This window comes from Bacillus rossius (assembly GCF_032445375.1).
Source record: "Bacillus rossius redtenbacheri isolate Brsri chromosome 4 unlocalized genomic scaffold, Brsri_v3 Brsri_v3_scf4_1, whole genome shotgun sequence".
In the NCBI taxonomy this organism is placed as follows: domain Eukaryota; kingdom Metazoa; phylum Arthropoda; class Insecta; order Phasmatodea; family Bacillidae; genus Bacillus; species Bacillus rossius.
In genome coordinates this window covers 28634624-28658588 of record NW_026962010.1, presented here as the reverse complement: position 1 = coordinate 28658588, position 23965 = coordinate 28634624, and the positions used below count along the sequence as shown (strand labels likewise).

Here is a 23965-nt window from a genome sequence, read left to right as displayed (position 1 = left end):
CCAACCGTGACCCCCTTCTCGTTTCGCGTAATCAGAGATATGCTTAAATGTAATAATACACCTCCTTTCCACAACATTAGAAATAAATTACGAACAACAGAAAAAATGCACATAATTATTTCTTTTTTAGTGTAGGGTATGCCAGTTTTCACACTCCCGCTTTATTTTTTTTGCATTTATTAATGCTTTAAAAACTTATTATTAGGTTAGTCTAGTAATTAAAAACAATAAAAAACATTTAATCTTAACCAAATTTTTTCCAATGAGAAAGAGAAAGCCGTGTTTAAAATAGTTACTTGTATATTATGTATTTTACGTTTAGCATTCCTGCGAAAAAATAAATTTAATTTCTTGCAACTAGAAATAATTTTGCTATAATGAGACAAATCGCTCAAGGACGTCCAAAAAGGGATTTGTTTTTTGGAACTTTCAAAGAAAATTAGTATATAACATTAAAAGACGTCCATTTATTAACACAGACTTGTTAACTATCGTCACATTTGTTTTTTTCTTTTATTTACGAGAATATCATTCATGAACTGATCTTTTTAAATGAAACGAAAACATTTTGGCTTTCTGTAACACGCCATTATTGGGCGAATACAAACTTATCACTTTAATATTTTTCTTTCCACAGTCACGAAAGAAATGCTATTCTGCACTCCCAAGAATACACTGAAGTGGAAACCGACGATGCTACAAAACATCCTTCAACTCCTAGGGATGGTGACGTGCATGTGACAGAGCACTTTAGTCATTTTAGCGACGATTTAAAATTTCCTGTTGATCAGCTCATGCGCCTGTAAGTATTAGCCACGCAAGTAATCACATAAACTTTCAAATGTGAAAATTTTTGTAACGCTATAGAGCATCCCACTCTTAGATTGCAGTGTGGAAGTAAATGGGAGCATTCTCTCTCTCTCTAACACACGCCAACTGCCGTTAGCGCTGTCCTTGTTTATTCGTGCGTTGTTGCCAAATATCATACGAAAAAAAAAATTAATTTTTCGGACCAAGCTTTTTTGCATATTGTACAGCATCGAAATACGCATCAGCCAATGCATATTTTGCATACTTAATAACATTTCAAGTGTCCGAAAAAATTAAAAAACCTAACTTCTTCATTGCGAACTGTTCCGAAGTATTCCAAAATGTTTCACATCAATAAAAAGGTAACCTACAGATATATATTTAGTCCATATTTTTTTCGTTGATAAATTCATGTCTTAGGACGCCACCGAACAAATTTCGAAACAAAAACTCTTAATGTTTCAGTTATATAAATTTATTTATATACTGAAATGCATTTACTCACAAACTGAAACATCAAAAAGTTGATCAGCGGCAAAGTTTTTTGCTATTATAGATAGATGGGGGAAGAAAGCGAGAAAGATGTTCCAAATGAATTGAATTTGTTTTTAAAAAAAGAAACAATTCAATTACTCCTACAGTTTCCGTGTCCATAGCTGTTGAAGACGCGTCTTATGAGTGCACGAGCGCGCGGTAAAAGACGTTCGCTCACAAACTGCCGGCCGGCGCAGTGTTAATAAGTCACAGGAAGGTGTGTTTAGATAAGTGGGGTTCAATATTTTAACCTGTATATCATTATTAATAACATTTTTAGGATAATAATCAACTGAATTTATATTCACAAACAATGATATGAATTTGACTTTTACAAAGACATGCTATCACTTTTCAGAAGTTCTACACCCACAAGAAAGAATGGAGACCCAAGTAACGTAGGCACAACAGGATCTGATGGATCGATATTGTTGGATATGGACACTTGTCAAATAAACGTTATTGAAAGTGCATATACCGAGCCTAGTGCAGCAAACGATTCTTTAGCGAGTCAGGAAGTTTCTCGTTATTTGCTGCCGTAAGTACAACATATTTCTGTATTTTACATATGCTTCTTTATACAGGGCATATTTCAGTTACTATTAGCGAAAATAAATGTCTACAGTGTCTTGTTTTTGCTACTGTTACTGTAAGGTAATGTCAAATAGCTGTTACATGAGCGAAAACTCTCTTTTGCGTCAAATACATTTCACATACAATGGTGGGTTTATATAATTCATCTTTACGCGAATACATGCTATCATTTTTCAGAAGTTCTACACCCACAAGAAAGAATGGAGACCCAAGTAACGTAGGCGCAACAGGATCTGATGGATCGATATTGTTGGATATGGACACTTGTCAAATAAACGTTATTGAAAGTGCATATACCGAGCCTAGTGCAGCAAACGATTCTTTAGCGAGTCAGGAAGTTTCTCGTTATTTGCTGCCGTAAGTACAACATATTTCTGTATTTTACATATGCTTCTTTATACAGGGCATATTTCAGTTACTATTAGCGAAAAGAAATGTCTACAGTGTCTTGTTTTTGCTACTGTTACTGTAAGGTAATGTCAAATAGCTGTTACATGAGCGAAAACTCTCTTTTGCGTCAAATACATTTCACATACAATGGTGGGTTTATATAATTCATCTTTACCCGAATACATGCTATCATTTTTCAGAAGTTCTACACCCACAAGAAAGAATGGAGACCCAAGTAACGTAGGCGCAACAGGATCTGATGGATCGATATTGTTGGATATGGACACTTGTCAAATAAACGTTATTGAAAGTGCATATACCGAGCCTAGTGCAGCAAACGATTCTTTAGCGAGTCAGGAAGTTTCTCGTTATTTGCTGCCGTAAGTACAACATATTTCTGTATTTTACATATGCTTCTTTATACAGGGCATATTTCAGTTACTATTAGCGAAAAGAAATGTCTACAGTGTCTTGTTTTTGCTACTGTTACTGTAAGGTAATGTCAAATAGCTGTTACATGAGCGAAAACTCTCTTTTGCGTCAAATACATTTCACATACAATGGTGGGTTTATATAATTCATCTTTACGCAAATACATGCTATCATTTTTCAGAAGTTCTACACCCACAAGAAAGAATGGAGACCCAAGTAACGTAGCCGCAACAGGATCTGATGGATCGATATTGTTGGATATGGACACTTGTCAAATAAACGTTATTGAAAGTGCATATACCGAGCCTAGTGCAGCAAACGATCCTTCGCTTACACATGAAGTTCCTCTTTCACCACTGCCGTAAGTAGAGAACGTTACTGCGTTTAATTTTTCTGGTTGTTGATAAGTATAAATCTCTAACAAGAGAGATTTAAAATATTGCAATGGAGCAGTATTTCATTCTATTTAATTAAGTTTTATATAAGAGTTTGATAATTGTGGTACAATTAACTCTTGTAGAAACATATCATTTGCTCAAATAGATGTGTGAAACATGCCTCGTGGGCCTATGCTGCTTGAATTTTTTTGTTTCCAAAATTATTATTAATTGGTAAATAAACATTAATGAATATCAATCATTTTTGGCATTTCCGGAACAAATTCTGGAATACCATGCGCTTATATTATGTCGAACTATGGTCGAATAGAATTTAGGCTACAATGGAAACCATAGTGTAGCCTACTTAAATTTTTCTCCTTGACAACCGTTTCTTGTGAAGTGCTCCGTTTTCGATTGAAATCATTTTATTTTTATAAGTGTTTCCAAAACGAATTTCGGAAAAAGAAGTAGAAACAATGGGTGTATTTTTTTAGTGAATTTTAAATTATTAAAGATAAAGTTGATTTTCTTTAATTTAAGTCTTCCCATGTAGGTTGTAAGAAGCGTTTACTATTTATTATATTAATTGTTAGGGTTTTTTAGTCATTGCATTGTAAAAAATTAAGTGGATTTCGTTGGATTTTGGATATGGTAATCCACAAATATTTATTTGAATTTTTACTTTATAAAAGTTTTTTATATTTTCCCATGTTGGTTTCTTTTTTTTTCATATCTTTCCTGGTACAATAGCACAGAAAAGCAAAGCATTGCATGGTTATTCCGCAATATATAATTTATAACCTGCACTCTTCGAAAACAGTGTAACAATATTTTAGGTATATTTAAATTGCGATTACTCACCACATATTCCCAGCAATATACATGTATACATATTACTATACGTTATAACACATTCACTATGTTGTCATGTGCTTATAACCATACGGTATTATTTCAGAGAACTGTTGATTGAATCACGACATGAAGTGGGGGACAAGGACAGCAACTTGAATAACATTGAAGGAAGGAGAATTTGCGACATACGTCATGTCATTACTAAAGCCAGACAGTTGGAGAAGCACAATTTGGAATGCAAAGCTCGCATTAAAGGATATTTTACTTATACAGGGGAAAAACGCATCGGCTTGAGAAGTGTGTTACATTTCAAGTGTACTTCCTGTGATGCCAGGACATCTATTGATACTGATCCCAGTGACACAGTAAACACTGCAGCAACATGGGGTACAGTAGTGAGTGGAAAAGGACATGCAGTAATAGAACAATTATTTTCTCTGATGGAGATTCCACCAGCAAGCAGCTCAACGTTCATGAAAGAAGAACGGGAAATCGGAAAAGTAAGTGCATGTAAAAAAGGTAATGCTAAGAATAGATTACAAGTTGTATCTTGAACATGTCTTGGACATATTCCAAGATCTTGGTAAAACATTACAGAGATGCCAATTTGATGCTTTAGCAATCAAAACACCCATATACCTCAAATATTTTGTTTTAATTAAATTAGGGTCTCGGTTTAAACAGTCAGGACTCTTGCTTACACCACCGTGAACTGAGTTCGACCTCCTACGAAATCAACACATATTTTCGCATACGTGAATCGTGTATGATAATCTTGCTGGCGGTTTTTTTTTTAGTGTGTTAGTAGTTGGAAATGGGGGGTTCAAGCACAGGCGCAGGAGCCAGGAGCCCGCCATCTTGGATGACGTCATCGGCGGCCATCTTGGATGACGTCATCATGACCTTTGACCTTGACCTTGTCAATCTATGCTAATCTATGCTAATCTATGCCAATCTATGCCAATCCGTATGCTAATCTATGCTAATCCATGCCAATCTACGCTAATCTATGCTAATCCATGCTAATCTGTATGCCAATCCATGCTAATCCATCCGCCATTTTGTATTTCTAGAAATTTCCACCAACTTTTAATCATGACGTCACCATTGCACTTTGTGTCACGGGCGCCATCTTGGATTTGAATTTTTTTTTTCGAACTTTGAAATTCGTCTGCTGGTGGCCGCCATCTTGTTTTCGTCTGCTGGTGGCCGCCATCTTGTTTCGTCTGCTGCAGGCCGCCATCTTGTTTCCGTCTGCTGGAGGCAGCCATCTTGCGACGTCATATAGTTCTGTTGGTCGCCACCAGATAGCAGCAGGGATTATTTTATTTTTTTTCTTTAACTAAAATAATTTCAGTGACGAGGCTGGGATTCGATCCATGGGACGTGAAAACGTCCAGGATGTCGTGGTTACGAGGCGGACACCTTGACCACTAGACCACGAGACCAATTGGGATATGGTGGAATAAATAATCTATATATGCCACGTACTGACGTCAAGTTTTATGATAAAAGGGGGGAGGGTGTCTTTGCCTTCCCAAATGCATGAAATTCAAATTATTATTATACCATCGCCATCTTTAATTCCAGCACAGACTACCAGATGGCGCCAAATTCAAAAATTAGTTGCCAGAGGCGCCGCCATCTTGGTTCTCAAGTTGGCTGGTAGATGTCGCTAGTATCGCGCGCCAAATTCAAAAATTAGTTGCCAGAGGCACCGCCATCTTGGTTCTCAAGTTGGCTGGTAGATGTCGCTAGTATCGCGCGCCAAATTCAAAAATTAGTTGCCAGAGGCGCCGCCATCTTGGTTCTCAAGTTGGCTGGTATGTGTCGCTAGTATCGCGCGCCAAATTCAAAAATTAGTTGCCAGAGGCGCCGCCATCTTGGTTCTCAAGTTGGCTGGTAGATGTCGCTAGTATCGCGCGCCAAATTCAAAAATTAGTTGCCAGAGGCGCCGCCATCTTGGTTCTCAAGTTGGCTGGTAGATGGCGCCACCGTCGCCATATTTTAGTTCATACAATCGATACCAGATGGCGCCACCATCGCCATCTTTAGTTCCTAGTGTTGCTACCAGAGTGTGCCACCGTCGCCATCTTTAATTCTTAAAGTTACCGCCGGAGCGCGCCACCATCGCCATCTTTAATTCATAAAGTCGCTACCGGATGGCACCACTGTCGGCCATCTTTAATTCAAGGTATTGTCGCCGGATGGTGCCAAGTTTGAATTTAAAAACCTACAAGTGTTATGCAATGTGTAACCAGTCGAGATAAGTTTGGAACCTGTAGCCATATTATTATTATTATTTATTAATGTATGTTTATTAAATATGATAGAGTATTTATAAAATATTGGTGTTGTGTAGAGTCTCTCTCTCTTCTCGTAGTGGCGGAAGACATCTCGAAGGTAGTGTTAGAATTTATGTATTAAAGCAATCACTCTAGCTGAGGAGACTAATAACTTATAGTTACAATTCAATAATAGCGGCAATTAAATGTTTTGAAAGTAAAGCAAACAACGTAAATGTTAAACACATATTTATTTAAATCTTATTACAAACAGCAAGGGGTAAGAACAATCGATGATTTAAAAGAAGTAAATAACGAGTAATAAAATCACATAATATTCACACACTACACATCATAGTGACAAAGGCAACATTAACTCGAGACCCAATACCTAAATATTAAGCATAACTACAAGTTACATAGAGTATAATAAACTCTGAAATACATATTAAAGAGAAAATTGATATAAATAACATTATACTTTGCTCAATAGTTCCAGAAGTAATGAACGTACAGCTACACGGGCAATCTCATCAGTTCTTTCATCACTAGTGTTTTCTGTGGAACATACTTGAGTGGTGTCTTCACTGATCGGACCTAGATGACTGAGATCTCGGGTTCGACTCTTGCGAGATGTAGGAAGGCGAAGCTGACGCCGGCGTTTAGGCTGGACTGCTACTGATGTAGTAGGTGCTGGCGATGTAGCACCCATCTGGGTACAGGCAGTTGATGTCTGTACTGGCGAAGTCTGGCCACATGCAGATGCTGGTGGTGACCGAATAGCTGGTAGGTTGAATGCATGTGCGAAAACCTCTTCAGGTGTTGCAGGGAGAACTGTATCGTCTCTCATCATATTCACACTACAATGTCCATAGCCCAGACAGTTGATAACTTCTAGAGGTGTATCTTGAGGTCCTGGGTTTAAAACCTGTTTCACGTGAAACACAGCATCACATCTCTCCGAAAAATGTTTTAAAACCCCGTCGATAGACTCACTGTAATCAACAGTACCTAGACCGGGCGTTACACTGGAGTATATCATGTTCGGTTGAAAGTTAGACATCTTGGTTAACTACTTCTGCTGTAGGTCCTTACACCACCACAGTTTCAGCTCGACTGCCATCGCACGAGGCGAGGGTCGTATTTAAAAATATATGTATCACTTGGATAAATATGTCTGTTATGCAATTCCATAGAGTAGAGCATTTATTAGAACAGTCCATTGTTAAAATTGTTTTCAGTTGTATACTATACTCTATGAGATGTTAATTGCTGATTCACTTACGTTTATAAAGTTAGACGTTAGATTTGCTCCTAGCATGAGATGCGATGTCCGTGCTGGTCTCCCCACAATTGATGGAGGTGACGGTCTCTCTTTGATTGATGTAGGAGGTGATTGACGAGATGCAATTGGCAGTGGTTCGACAGCGATGATTGGTGGTAACATTGGTTCACGAGCAGGTTGAATTGTAGGTACATCTCTAAAAACTTGATGTGCGGACTCTATTGGCGAACGATCACGCTCAGGGGATCGTCCCCACGGCTCTTCACGTGACCAGCGTCGCCCATGTTGTCTGCAGTACTCGATTTCAAACCAATTGTGTAGAAATGTTTCCTCATCCTCTGCTTCACTTGGTATGTCCTCTAAGGGTATGGTCCTAATACATTCACACGTATTCCGCCACAAGCTGTTGAAATCATTGTCATAGCGTGAAGACATAATAACAACCGCACGAACCTTCAAATTGCTTCTTAGCTTACAAATTTAACTGAGGGGTGTGAAGCGGTAGAGTCTACACAGTAGAAAGCTGCAGGATGTGTACCAATGATGGTTAACGTAGGTGGTGTTGTGAATAAACCCGTCACACTGTTCCTTCCAACTAATAACTGCCTCCGGATCGGTGTTGCGCCGCAACTCGCACCTTACTGAGGAATAGTCTGGTTCCGAGCTTATAGTTTCAGTCGCTGATGCAGCCTTAAGCGCTTCTAATGTTGTAGGGAATGTACTGTCAGGTCTTAGATAATGGACGACACAATCTACCTTGTTGCAGGATGTCTCGATGATGTCCGGAGCCTCCTCGTCACAATCACTGGTCCAGTGATGACCGAAGTTGCAGACCTCTAGTTGAAAGTATCCATCCTCGGTGATGTAGTTCACACGGCGAAATCCCGGCGTTACTTCCGCATACTTTGCAGACGGATCGAACGGCATTTGCTTGAATTTGTAGCAGCAGCACTATACCCACTCGACTATGAGTTGACTGCTGTGTCTAGGGTGTTGATGTCAATTTATACAGTTAGGACCCCCCTCCAGTCCAGTCACATGTACCGTTGCTTCCGTTGTTGTCCCCACCGCCTTGCTGACGCCCTCCAACATTCCAACGCGGTGATCAACCATCCAAGCCCTAAGCATGCTTGCATTGTGTCTTGAGATCGGACCTGGACATGTATTATTGCACGTGTACAATTTATTTAATTCTTTCAATGATGGACAGTCATATTCTGCTTGTACATCTAATATTAGCACATGATGCTTACAAAAGCTAGCCAGCCACCGTTTCTGCTCTATTCCTACAACCAATACAGGTCCGGTCAGATGACTTGTCAATATGTTGGGTATTGAAGCATAAGGAAAGAGTCCGTGTTCCCAATGTAAACCATGAAAATTTCTAGTGAGCCAAGCATTTGTTTTTTGATGCTTCCTGGTGAGATATCGCCATTCAAATGGAGGTTGAAAGTTACGTGTTATTACATTTCCTTCTTCATCTGCAATGCTAAGTTCCTTGATAATAAACCCATACTGACTTGAGAAGCCTTGGAGGTTTACACATTTCGTCATGGCAGTCGAGACGAGACTAAGCCAATATCCTTTCTAGGTCAGTATTTTAACAGTTTTGTCTCTTGGGTTATACGATACAAGTCTATCATGTAGTATAATCGCAAAGGCTTGAGTTAAAGCAGGGATGTTCCTTGAAGTTGTAACTTCAATTTTGCAATCTATTACATTTGAAGCAATCCTTTCATCCTGGCGAGATACATCAAACATAAACAGAGTTGCTCTGTCTTTGAAACTTTGAGGAGTCAAAAGCGGTGCACATTGCCGTCCATAGAAACTCGACTGGAAGTTTGCATACATGTTATATGCAAGTAAGTAATATCCATTAGTGAAATTGTTTTCTAAATCAATGTAGGGGTAGCTTTCTGAGTTGAGGTATACTTTGATATTCTTTACGTCGCAGTGATCAAATCTCGATTTATCAGCATTAATGGTGTTATGTCTAGCAGTTTGAAATGCTACGATTATATACCGTGGCTTCTCTGTGGAAAAACTCGATTTCACATTCCAAGAAATTGTTTGAGCATGTGGTAAACTAGGATATGATTCTATGCTCCACGATCTAAAAGCTAGGTCGATATTTTTTCCCTTCTCCACCAGTCGAAGAAGCCGTGTTCTTTGGGATGGTGAAACAGTGATCTGTGGAACAAGCCATTCGAAGCTATTTAGAGTTAATGACACTTGTTGTGGTTGGACACTTACATCTACAATGGCATTAGTAAATGTATTTGCCAATACTATCACTAGCTCTTGCTTTGCATTTATGATAATATGCTTATAGTCTTCTGCGAATCCGAGCAGATGGTTTAGTGGCACACAAATCTCAAACTGTCCAGCTGCAGTAACAGGAAGGCTGTAGTTCTCTTCGAGACTCCACCCTGACATTTCACTAAGTCCATTTTCATCACTTGTGCGTGACAAGTAGTTTTTCACGGTAGATACAGTCCCCACATCTCGACACTCATCAATCTGAACACCATTCAGCTCATATGCTATCCGACTCATCATATGCATTATTCCATTGTTTATAATTTTTGCATTATCCGGTGCTGTACCATCTGCCTTGGTGAAAGTGCCACGTATGCGTAGAATGCTCTTGGAGATTAGAGTGTAGATATCAGCATTTTGTATTGAAATTCTTACCTCAGAGCTTGCTTCATAGGGACCATGTAGGAATGGCCTATAAGAATGGTATTCACTTTTGGTAATGTCATCATCGTATTGTATCGGCTGTTCAATTTCTAAAATACTATCGGCCATTTTGATTAACTTTATACCCCAAATTCTTAAGTAAGCGTACGTTTACACGTGTTAGTCGCTTGAGGTCTCGTGATCCACTGACTCTAGGTTTCGTCACTCCCCTACCTTTATACAGATTAAAGTATTTCACGCCCATATTTCCTCAGATGTAGACGTAAAGTGATTTGTTCGTTTCGAAAGTTAATTAGGTAACCGTCCTGGTCAACAACCCGCACAATCAGTTCCTGTATTCTCTTGACGGTGACTGGAGTATAAATGAGACTTTTTGGTAGTTCCGTTATTTTATATCCGGGTGGTACAAGTGGAGCAAACTCATGTAGCGTGCTGTTTACCTTTCCGTTGAGAAAACTGTTGCCGACGATATTGGTTGTAATACGTATGACGTTCACTGGAAGGATATTCACAGCCAGTGTTGATTCATGTACTATTCCTTCCTTGTAGATTCCAGCTTCAAAGCCAAGCATGCTTCGTAGAGTATCATTTGCACGAAAATCTATTGCTGCATCACTATACATTGCACACTGTAGTGTGTTGGGGTTGCCTCTTAGTGTGAAGATGATGTTAGCTGGTAGCTTTTGTTTCACATACATCTCAATGTCCGCAATTTCATAACTGCCTGTTGGTAGAATCAGCTCGTGGGACTGCTCTTCACCCTTTAAGATATAACGAAAATAATGGTTTGTTTCATGTACATTAGGAATGCTATTATAGCTGTGAAAGTCGACAAGAGCCATTTCCCACTCTCCACCACTAAGTTCCAATGGAGGAAAGTGTGTGGAACATAGTTCCGAACTGTTTCCCGTTAGTATTAACGTAATCGACATTTCAGGTTATACGATTACGTCTCTCTATGTGGTGCCACTTTCCCTCGTTTTTGAACTGTGAGCCTAAACTCTCACTTGTGTTTCTTATATACAGAGAGCAGAAACTGTATGCATAAATGACCACAGTTCCATGAGTTCATTCTCTGCTGCCTAGTATAGTTGTAGGTTATATTTGATGGATTCAAATATTGTCTTAGTTCCAGGGGTGGAGGTAAATCTCCAAAACTATCGTAATATGTAACATTCAGACCCTTCTTGCTAAAGGAAACCCAATGACTTCCAGGGCCTTCAGAGGAATCTAAATTAATAATAGCACATTCGTTATGCCATGGTTTTCTTGGTAGGTTGTTCCTCATAAACACATCTCTAAAGTAGGGAAATTTTAATTTTTTTATTGCTATCTTTAAGTCTACATTGGTAAGAGGTCGTTTCGGTAAGTTATTTATTATTGTTTCTTGTTTCCCTTCTTCTTGCTTCTTGGTTTCTGCCTTCCTCCTCCTCCCATCACTGGGTAAGGTTGCAAGAAGAGGCCGGACCCGTTTTTTGAAATGTGTGCTAGTGCCTGCATTTTAGCATTATGCTGAGCATTTTGACTTAGCAATTTCACCTGGTTCTTAGCAGTGTTAACAGATTTGGCTATGCCTGCAGCTCCACCAATCAAACTACCTAGCGCAGCCAATGCTGGGAAAATAAAGGGCAACAGTCCACCCTTCTTTATGGGTGCTTTCCTATTCTGTTTTTTCTTCATAGGTTTGTGTCTTATGCCCGATCCAAGTTTACGTTTAACACGCATGATTTTATTTACACCCCAAGCCGCAACTTTCTCCCCGAATTTCGTCCCTGAATTCTTTGCAATTTGCGCAGCTGTGTCTGCTAATATACCATCTGCTATGTGTCTGTCACTTAGATTATTGCTTTGCGAATAGCTAATATCATGCTGCTTGCATGCTTTGTCTAGAGAATTTATGCCTGAGTCACCACGTGCTAGTCGTTTCGATAATTTCGTCCCTGGACCACAGTATTGATATCCTGGCAGGTGTAGTTCAATTGGTAGCTTGTTAATAACAGAATTTATTAACCCTCCACCTTTCTGTACCTTCCTTCTTGCTCGAGTCATAACAACGAACTGATAGTATTCTTTATAAGTATGCCTGTTTTATAGGTTTACACTCAGTGTCATGGAGCTCGTAGCACAGAGCGAGTCGTTACCAGTATGCATCACTAATGATGATGAAGTAGATGCTTGTGATTCGCGACATGGGTCTTTATTACCCTCAACTGTTCGATGCATAATCGCAGGCCCATCCAACTGCGGAAAAACGTGTGTACTACTGAGTTTACTAGAGGAACCAAACGGTCTTCGGTTCGAAAACGTGTACCTATACTCGAAATCACTACAACAGCCAAAGTACTTGCGCTTAGCCAATGTTCTACGCTCGGTGGAAGGAGTGGAGTATTTTCCATTTAACGATAATACCAATGTGGTGCCCCCTGACGAAGCGAAGCCTAATTCGGTGATTATTTTCGACGATGTTGCGTGCGAGAAGCAAGGCATAATTAAAGAGTACTTTTCCATGGGCAGACATGCCAAGGTAGACTGCATATACCTGTGTCAGACATATAGCTTTATACCCAAACATTTGCTCCGCGATAACGCGAATTTTATAGTACTTTTCCGCATGGACGAACTTAATTTACGTCACGCTTATGATGATCATGTAAACACAGACATGGCATTTAATATTTTTAAAGATATGTGCTCATTATGCTGGAAACATGAGCATGGGTTTCTGGTGATTGTAAAGGACAGTCCCCTACTTAAAGGACGATATCGTTGCGGTTTCGACCACTTCATAGTTGTGCATCATTGAAGAATGAACAATAGCGTCTCCAAGTTTGGTGGTGGGAGTCTTAAACGTCAGTATGAGTCGTGTTTGATTCCTACATATGATGGACAATGCAGTGCGGATGGTAAACGTTTGAAACGCGTGGCTACACCTAAAGATCCTGATGATGCTGTTAATAAAAACTATGTTGACGGTATTTCCGGATTGATTACTCATGCCTTAAGAACCATTTCGGATGAGTTGAAGCAATGGTTTACTGGACTCAATAGCTCACTCACTAACATGAGAAGTGTACAATTAGAGCTTACCAACTACTTGCATACTATGGAAACGAATAAGCAGCACTCTGTGGATCAACTGAATAAAAATCTTTCTGAAATGCTAATAAAATTAAGTGACATGTTTACTTCGGTGTTGGAAAATAAGCTCTTTTCATTTGAAGGAAAGTTGCGTGAATCGATTTTGACTAGTGTTAAAGATGTGCTAACATCAAACTTAACAGATGCTTTCCAGACAATAAGTGTAAGTAGCATAGATAACACTCAGCGGTTTACACAAATGGCTCGCACTGTCGATAGCATGAAGAATGATATACATAAATTACTTTCTCTCATCAATACAGGTTCGAAGCCTGCTGCTCCTAAACCAATAGCTCTACCGAAGCCTGCGACTCCTAAACCAATAGCTCCCCGTACTAAGCCTAAGACATCGTAGGATGTAAAGCTGGGTACACAAGTGCGATTGCCCTCACTTTTATCGGTTCGGGTTTAGAGCTATATAAGACTTCAGTTATCTCGTTTGTCTTCAGTTATGTCGCTCGAGGCAGATAAGCTAGACCACGTCATTAAGAATGTACGTGCTAAATATTTATTAGCAAAACGAGCTCGCCTAGAGCGTAATGAAATCAATGAAGCTATTTTTCAACCAATTACTTCCCGACTTGAAAAGGTAGGACCTGTGCCCATTGTGAAACAAGAACCCTTACAATCTACTTTTAAAAACCCTCAACCTAAGGCTACATCTAGTAGCAGCGATGATGATTTACCACTGAATCTATGGTATAGGAAACATCAGAATTCTGAACCTACTACATCAGACGAATCCAATACCGATGAAGCACAAACATATCTAAGTAATTTTAACCCTAGAGTAAATGATGTCATATATGGAGTATATCGTCGCAAAAACAGATGGTTTATAGGAAATTCAGAAATATTCTTTCTCCCCAAAAGTGAGGTACGTGTGAATGATGAAGTTTTTCGGGCTGCACCTGGCTTATACGAACTACTATTCACACGAGATCCATCTGTATACTCCGACATGGCCTTAAAACAGTATAGACATTTACTTGAAATCACGAATGGATATTTTAAAAATAATAATGCTTTGACTGGACAGTATAAGACATTGGAACATCCAAAATTCGGCATTATATACCACATGTTTGGAGGTATCGGGTCGCAGTGGAAAGGTAGTGGACTAGTGCAAAAAACATTTGATTTGAAGCGCAAAAGAGACTATATTTACTGGGATGATCCAAACGAGTTAGTTTCTCGACTTCGCTTGTTACTGGCTTCACAATCAGCCGGACATAGTGGTCACGATAACGAAATACTCTCTATTCTGGAAGAACTGCGTGAAGCAGGTTACATATCATGAGTAAAGCTGGGATTGCCCGAGAGCTTCATGCTCCTGCAAGACGGAACTACAAACGTCGTAAGGTTATAGTGTATGGTCTTAATGATTTATTTCAGGCAGACCTTGTTGAGATGATTCCATATTCACGAATAAACAAGGGCTTCAAGTACATGCTAACAGTCATCGATGTGTATAGCAAGTTTGCCTGGGCCAGACCTGTACAATCGAAGAATGCAGCCAATGTAACCAAGGCTATGGCAGACATTCTGCGTGATGGGCGCATACCGTCACACCTACAGACAGATCTTGGCAAGGAATTTTACAATGCAGCCTTCAAGGCTTTGATGAAAAAGCATGGTATCAATCACTACTCCACATTTAGTAATGTTAAAGCTTCTGTAGTAGAAAGGTTTAACAGAACATTGCGCACCAAGATGTGGCGTCAGTTCACAGTTAATGGTAATTACAAATGGTTGGATCTTTTGTCGAAACTTATAAGTGAATATAATTCCACAGTGCATTCTACCACGAAAATGAAGCCTAAAGATGTAAAGGATGATCGTCTGCTTGGGACTGTATTCACCAACACGAAGAAGAAAGATACACGCAAGCATAAAGCTAATGTTGGTGACATTGTGAGAATCTCCAAGCAGAAAGGTGTCTTTGAGAAAGGTTTCACAGCGAATTGGAGTTCTGAACTTTTCCGTGTGACACATGTTCGTGAATCGGAACCCAGGACCTACTACCTCGAAGACTTGGACCACAAGCCTATTCGTGGTGGCTTCTATGCTGAAGAGATCCAGCCTACGATGTATCCGGACACATATTTGGTGGAAAAAGTTCTCAAACGAAGAAATGGCCGGTCTTTTGTGAAATGGTGGGGTTTCCCGTCTCAGTTTAATTCGTGGGTAGCAGATACAGAAATCGAGAAGCGCTAAAGGTGAATAACACCTCACTTACATTTTTTTTTCAAGTACTAGTCATGATTATTGTTTATACATACATTACAACATTTAAAGTATGATTATCGCACAGGAATTATCTCATGTCATTTATGAAGTTGGGTAGTCTAAATATATATTTGGCTATTCAATTGTTCTAGCTCCTGTAGCATACGCCTGTTTTGTCTGCTGCGGGAGTGACGTCTGTGCTCGGGAAGAGGCTTTCATAGCAGCGCGTGTTCGGGCAGGAGGAAACACGCAGAGCCACTCAGGGTGTTTGTGCCGTCAACCATAGGCTACGTCATGTTTTTGGAATGTGTTGTGCAGGATATTTCGAGCGAGTTCTGGGGTCTCACAGCATCGCTCCACTAAAGTGGTAGTCCAAACTTTTAAAGACTTATGGAAACCGCCTGGATAAATGTATAAAACTGTATGGCAAATTCCATTGCGCTCATTGTAATGTTCAGCTACTTAAATTCTGGCTATTCGACCACCCATACTACTATGTATAATTGGGTCTCGAGTTAATGTTGCCTTTGTCACTATGATGTGTAGTGTGTGAATATTATGTGATTTTATTACTCGTTATTTACTTCTTTTAAATCATCGATTGTTCTTAACCCTTGCTGTTTGTAATAAGATTTAAATAAATATGTGTTTAACATTTACGTTGTTTGCTTTAATTTCAAAACATTTAATTGCCGCTATTATTGAATTGTAACTATAAGTTATTAGTCTCCTCAGCTAGAGTGATTGCTTTAATACATAAATTCTAACACTACCTTCGAGATGTCTTCCGCCACTACGAGAAGAGAGAGAGACTCTACACAACACCAATATTTTATAAATACTCTATCATATTTAATAAACATACATTAATAAATAATAATAATAATATGGCTACAGGTTCCAAACTTATCTCGACTGGTTACACATTGCATAACACTTGTAGGTTTTTAAATTCAAACTTGGCACCATCCGGCGACAATAACTTGAATTAAAGATGGCCGACAGTGGTGCCATCCGGTAGCGACTTTATGAATTAAAGATGGCGATGGTGGCGCGCTCCGGCGGTAACTTTAGGAATTAAAGATGGCGATGGTGGCACACTCTGGTAGCAACACTAGGAACTAAAGATGGCGATGGTGGCGTCATCTGGTATCGATTGTATGAACTAAAATATGGCGACGGTGGCGCCATCTACCAGCCAACTTGAGAACCAAGATGGCGATGCCTCTGGCAACTAATTTTTGAATTTGGCGCGCGATACTAGCGACATCTACCAGCCAACTTGAGAACCAAGATGGCGGCGCCTCTGGTAACTAATTTTTGAATTTGGCGCGCGATACTAGCGACATCTACCAGCCAACTTGAGAACCAAGATGGCGGCATGCGACACCTGCCTGCCGACTCCCTAACTAATATTTGAATTTGGCGCCATCTGGTAGTCTGTGCTGGAATTAAAGATGGCGATGGTATAATAATTTGAATTTCATGCATTTGGGAAGGCAAAGACACCCTCCCCCTTTTATCATAAAACTTGACGTCAGTACGTGGCATATATAGATTATTTATTCCACCATATCCCAATTGGTCTCGTGGTCTAGTGGTCAAGGTGTCCGCCTCGTAACCACGACATCCTGGACGTTTTCACGTCCCATGGATCGAATCCCAGCCTCGTCACTGAAATTATTTTAGTTAAAGAAAAAAAATAAAATAATCCCTGCTGCTATCTGGTGGCGACCAACAGAACTATATGACGTCGCAAGATGGCTGCCTCCAGCAGACGGAAACAAGATGGCGGCCTGCAGCAGACGAAACAAGATGGCGGCCACCAGCAGACGAAAACAAGATGGCGGTTGATGTTTACATCGAATTTCAAAGTTCGAAAAAAAAAATTCAAATCCAAAATGGCGCCCATGACACAAAGTGCAACGGTGACGTCATGATTCGAAGTTGGTGGAAATTTCTAGAAATACAAAATGGCGGATGGATTAGCATGGATTGGCATACAGATTAGCATGGATTAGCATAGATTAGCGTAGATTGGCATGGATTAGCATAGATTAGCATACGGATTGGCATAGATTGGCATAGATTAGCATAGATTGACAAGGTCAAGGTCAAAGGTCATGATGACGTCATCCAAGATGGCCGCCGATGACGTCATCCAAGATGGCCGCCGATGACGTCATCCAAGATGGCGGGCTCCTGGCTCCTGCGCCTGTGCTTGAACCCCCCATTTCCAACTACTTGTGTTACCCATGTTTCTAGGTATTTCTTTCCTGTATTGCTCCATTTTGAGGGTTACATTTCATAGGATTTAATATTTTATGACACTTAAGTTTATAATAACGTTTATCTGCAAAAGGGTAAATCAGAAAGAACCCATTTCCTATGTAAGTAATGCTGAAGATGAAATATTCAAATGAATGACTCCAAACAAAGAAATCGTATCGTGTATTAATTATAGCAGTTATATATAATATATAAGACAGTTCTTCTTATTTGTACAATACATTTCATGTACGTTACTTGTTATTCACTTGTATCATAAATAGTTTATGTCATGACAGATGTAAAGGTGATACTGCATCTTATTACAATCAAGTTGTCTTTGCATTACAACTCATAGGGAATTGGATTAAATGCAAAACAAATCAATAATTAAGGGACTTAAGAATTTTTTTGTTTTATTTTGTTACAATTTAACAAAACATATACTGCTAGAAACATGAACTTATTTGTAAAGTACTAAATGACAGTGCTACTACCGATGTCACGCCTGACATTTAAATTCCGTAAAGATAGATGTAGAATAATTAATTTGCTGTCAGTGATTAACAAATATTTGTAACCTATTAAAGTGGTTCAACAATTGGCCGTTTTATATATCTTAACTTAGTATTTTGGCATATTTTTATTAACATATTATTTTCTTTAAACAGGTATGGTTCGAATCGTTGACAGAGGCTATGGAACAAGCTGCAAAAGAAGAGCATCTACATGCCTTAGAAGAAGGTCACGTTGACGACGATGGCATACCTTACATAACTGTTATAGTAGATGGAGGATGGAGCCATCGTTCGTACGGTCACAGCTACAATGCTAAGTCAGGCGTAGCTATAATTATAGGTAAAAAAACAGGTAAAATGTTATTTCTAGGAATTCGGAACAAATATTGCAGTATCTGCTCTTTGAGTGAAAAAAGAAACGAACAACCTACCAAACACATCTGCTACAAAAACTGGTCTAGTTGTTCATCAGCCATGGAGAGTGATATACTAGTGGAAGGTTTCAAAGCCAGCGAAGAAACCCATGGTCTACGGTATTTTAAATACATCGGTGATGGTGATTCCTCTGTCCAAAAGTCTATAGTAGAACGTGTGCCGTATGGTTTGAAAGTTGTTAAAATTGAGTGCACAAACCATCTGCTAAAAAAATTGTACAAACACTTACTGAAGCTCTCCAAAGAAAACTCTGGGAACAAGAAAATTTTAACTCCAGCCAGAATGAAGCACATCCAAAATAGAATACGTCATCTCATAACCGAAGAATCTCGGAAAGATTGTCCAAGCGTCAGCTCTCTAAAGAATGACATACGAGCTACTATAGAGCATGTTTTTGGAAACCATGGCAACTGCAGAATTCAAAATTGCCCGAAAGCCAACATTACTTCCATCACTGATTTGGACACAGCGCCTGGTAACTTAGCGGCCAGAATTATTTCAATTATAGGAAATCTGGCAGCAAAAAGTGACAGCCTTGTGGAAAATTTGACGAGTAATGCAGCAGAAACTTACATGCATCTTGCAGCAAGATTTAATGATGGCAAACAGAGTTTCTTTGGCAGACGTGGTTCGTTCAATACCAGGTGCTATGGAGCTGGCCTTAGTTTTCAGCACGGTCCCGCGTGGCTCCACACAGTTTGGAAAAAGAAGGTAACCTTTGTGGCATAGCTTTATGTTTCATTGTTTCATTTATGTACAATACTTTTAACAGCATGAGTTAATAATTTTATGTTTTCAGGTTGGAAAAAGTCCAGGCCAATGCGTAAAACGCCTAATAAAAAAAAAACTAAACAAGAAGTCTTCAGCCAGGAAATGTCTCAAGTTTCATCCAAACAAGCAAAGTATTGGGGAAGCTAACAGTAGTATATCCAATCCTCATTATGGTGAAAACTGTCAGTTACCAGATGTCCCAGCGGAGGAAATGAAAAATATGATATCACGCCTGAAAATGCAGCTAACAGTAAATCGCCAGAGGAGAAATGAAATTGAAATTCACACAAGAGGACAGCGCAACAATGACATGTGGTACAGGTATGCGAATAATAGAAAAATATACATCTACGTGCTGCGTTAAACATCATATTTTTCATGTTCTCAGTACATTTCATTTGCTGCCAAGAAAAATATATGTTTAAAAATTTCTATTTTTAGTTCTGAAACTATTGTACAGCATAAGTAGAACCACGATTATTTCGCGGATTCCTTTCTCTCCATCGTAGACCTGATATGCCTATACGTAATCAAGCCATTTTAGTGTGCTCAATGGTCGACAGTACGTTTCCCATGATTTGATGAGTTGAACGTGATTGGATGAAGACTTCCTCACCTTGTTTGCTACTGGTTTAGCATCGTCAAGGGCGGGTCGTCAGAACTTACATCCAATCATCAACGCGAAGCTGATGTTCATCTACTTCCAGTTTACTTTGGCACTCAAGGAATCCGCGAAATAATAATGGCTCTAAGTATAAGTGAGATAAAAGAACATCGTTAAACTTAGTAATAAAATAATTTCTTTGAACAAAATTCCTTGTTAAAAAAGGTTTCAATTTTAACCATGAAAATGAAGGAAAATGGGAAATTTGGATTATCCTGCCATTCAAAGCTTATTTCGTTACGGTTGTATCTAAATTTACATAAAATTGTAGTAAATGACATGTAAGGACACATTTAAGCTGGAACAAAATATAATATAGTGAAGCAGTTTCATTGCTCATTATATTTAAACAAGCATTTTCCTAACCATATGTATATAACACGGCTAATTAAGTGATTTTGTTTTGGGAAGTGTAGGCTTGCGAATTTAACGTTTCTTGTGTGGGTATTTACAAAGCATCATAAATGTGATTTCACTGATTACATGTCATTCAGTTAATCACTTTTTTATAAAAATATTTCTTTTGGTTATCGTGTTTATTTTTAATTAGTTTAGGGATACTGAATAACAAATTGACATAGAAATACACATTAACAACGGAACTAGAATCAACCAAAAAAAAAAAACAGATAATTTGTCTCCACACAAGTGAATAGTAATATTGATCGTAAGCAGAGGACACATGTGACTGATTAAGTGTGGAACGTTTTGCAATTGGAATTAGGCGTATGTTGTATAACGTGAATAGTAAAGTTTGTTTTTTAGGGTTTAACAAAACCGCTGAAAGAACTCTGTGTGCAATAATCTATCAACTTCTTAACACGTCATTTTGTCGTGAACAAAATAACATTTCTTCTGAGCACATTCATGTCGGCTTTGAGACAGTCTGGAAAACATTACTTTCTGGTAATGCAGCGCTGCAACGATTACTAGGTGTTTATAGATGATAAATGACGTCTGAAAGTATGACTACGATGGAATACTCATTTCATCTTAGGTAAAGCCGTTTTATAAAGTAGTACACGATCTTCCATTACAACATCTTTAATATTTTCACTCTGGAGAAATGGTACGGGTATAAAGCAGGAAGCGTACTGCAAGAGAGATTAAAAATTATTTTCCTCGAGAAAACGCGGTCACAAAATTCTACTTTAAATTTTCTGATACAGCTAAATTCGATCATAAACAAATGACTCCTTTCAGTTGATGTTGGGATAAAGTAGCGCGAACGGCACACCAAACGCGAAGCGAATATTGTAGCAAACCAATCAGAAGTAGATGCGACGCGACGCGACGGAGTTTCCGATCAGACGAGAATTCTATTCGGTAAATACGCGTCGCGTGTGTTGCGCCTTTCGCGCTATTGTGATTTCAGCATGAAATGTCACGGGTACGTCTGCATTATTTTCAACTTCATAATAATAAACACAATTTACTTTTCCTAAGGTACTTTATTTATATTTAAAGTCTTTGCGTTTCAAAAAGTAATGTAAAGGGGTTAAAACAAAAATTTTTTTACATTTTTTAGGGAAAGAAAAATGAGGCTCACTGCTTCGAACTTCGGTGCTGTCTGTAAGCGACGAACGGCAACAGCAAGCTTAGTAAACAAAATTTTGTATTCTCAACCCACATCTAGTGCCATACAATATGGTATTCTGAACGAAGAGGTCGCCCTGAAGGAGTATGCGACCGCAAATAATGTCCGTGTTTCAAACTGCGGTCTCTTCGTCCATCAAGAAAGAGGTTGGCTGGGTGGATCACCTGATGGCCTTGTTGGCACTGAAGGTATTGTAGAGGTTAAGTGTCCTTACAGAGCGAGGGATCTAACTCCCGCGAAGGCTGCAGAGAACTTGAAGAACCCATCATTTTTCTGTAACCTGGACGCTGAAGGAAATCTTAAACTGAAGCATACACACGACTACCATTATCAGGTCCAGGGGCAGCTCGCAGTTACAAACAGACAGTTTTGTGACTTCGTTGTTTGGACACCTATTGGAATATCCATTGAGCGAATTGAAAGGGACGAAGACTTTTTGCAGGAAATGTTTGGCAAACTTGATTTGTTTTATGATGCATATTTAGCACCAGAGATACTAGATTCCAGGAGGATACGTAATATGCCTATAAGAACTCAACCACCATGTTAACCTGTTTCAAGTTGTTTTGAGTTGTTATTTGTTGTTTTAGTTTGCTAATTAATAAGAACTTTTTATAAAAACAATTAAACCGCCAATAAAACTGAAAAGCAAAAAATAAACCTTTTTGAGTCGGCGCCAAACAATCAATGAACAAAGATCACTAAGGTCCACATGAAATAAATAAAGTCCATGTACTACAACTTTTCAAAGGAATTTCCGTCTTGCAGGAGTGTTATTAATTCACGATAGATTCCAATGTGACTGATAGTATGTAGCCAGCTTCCATCAGTTATTCTAGCGTGGAGATTATTTTTTCCATGTGCTAATATTTTCCTGTACAAAGCGAAGCCATCAGCTGGTTTTACATGAATACCAACTGTGTCAGTTTATGTTGTATTTGATGATTCAAAGTGAGCTTTCACGTCACTATAAATTACAAACCACAAATGCAGTGATACATTCTGAGTGACCAAACTTCTTTTCGAATCCTGTTCCGAAATAAATTCGTGTTACAGCCACTGTGTATAAGAAATTTATTTTTAATTACTTTCTTTTCGGTGTGGAATGTGAATATAAAACAATTCAATGTTTAATATATTGAAAGTTTGAAACGTCGGTATATTAGGTATACGTATCATATGTCGATTTTAAAGATATGAGATATTTTCTATACATCTTTCTTTTCGGATTTTGATGAGGAAAATTATGATTTGTAGCGTTTTAGATAGCTATTAAATAATATACAAAACCTATGATGATATTTATAACACATTTTATTAGACGATAATAATTCCATACTAGGCAGTAATTTTTATTTACATAAATCATCATCACTATTTATAACTTGCTTCTACAACTATTATTCGTATTTATTTGGTTCTTTATGTATGTACGTATATGTATGTATGCATGTGGTATAAATAAAGTTTAATGACAGTATTCTCATATAGAGGTAACCGTGATTAATTTTAAAATTGTGGTGTTATGAATGCGCATGTTTGTAAGTTCTGATTTCTATATTTATATTTAAAATGTTGGTGAAAATAATATCAATAATTATAAAATGTGTTAATTTTGTTTTATTTTTTAACTTAAACCAGTTTTAACATTAGTTCATATGTACGACATGGTTCAGTATGAAAGCAGGAGAGCCTGACTCGAAAGACCGCTCTTTTGTTTTCCTAACCTAAACTAATTTAATCTAATAGTGTGCGGGAGGGGTCTGGGTAGGAAAGGCGAAGTGCGTTTCAGGCCGAAGCCTATATGGCCGTAACCTTGAGACACATAAGGTTCGTTTCTTTCAAACTTGGTGTAGCTACACAGGCTACACAGGCAGACAAATCTGTATATTATCGTTTCTTTCAACCGGATATGACGTCAGAGTCTTCCACATTGTGCATTTGTTTCAACTGTTGTAGCTCTGCCAGTATAAGTTTGTGCTACACAACTTACACCAGCTCTGGATGTGGTGTAGCTGGTGTAGTGTTGTTATGCAGGCGGGCAGTTCGAATTCTTTGGAAATTGATCATTTCTCAG

General features: G+C 38.7%; 2 protein-coding genes across 2 annotated transcripts in view; one reads left to right on the top strand and one right to left on the bottom strand.

Moving 5' to 3' along the window:
- Nucleotides 1–23965, bottom strand: part of LOC134541736 (serine protease inhibitor 27A-like) — a 325260-nt gene that overhangs the window by 182182 nt on the left and 119113 nt on the right. The gene's annotated exons all lie outside the window — the stretch shown is intronic.
- On the top strand, nucleotides 1759–21780 carry LOC134541518 (uncharacterized). The gene is made up of 6 exons (XM_063385029.1): nucleotides 1759–1882; nucleotides 2116–2295; nucleotides 2529–2708; nucleotides 2942–3121; nucleotides 4099–4495; nucleotides 18575–21780. Exons 1-6 carry the CDS (start codon nucleotides 1782–1784, stop codon nucleotides 19583–19585), a joined length of 2049 nt encoding a protein of 682 aa, XP_063241099.1. The 5' UTR covers nucleotides 1759–1781; the 3' UTR covers nucleotides 19586–21780.

Excerpts from the sequence above, each read along its gene's own strand:
- LOC134541518 (XM_063385029.1), top strand. The coding sequence starts at position 1,782 with ATGGACACTTGTCAAATAAACGTTATTGAAAGTGCATATACCGAGCCT. Across the intron at positions 2,296-2,528 it reads GTTTCTCGTTATTTGCTGCC|AAGTTCTACACCCACAAGAA; the intron begins GTAAGTACAACA and ends ATCATTTTTCAG. Across the intron at positions 4,496-18,574 it reads AAGAACGGGAAATCGGAAAA|GTATGGTTCGAATCGTTGAC; the intron begins GTAAGTGCATGT and ends TTCTTTAAACAG.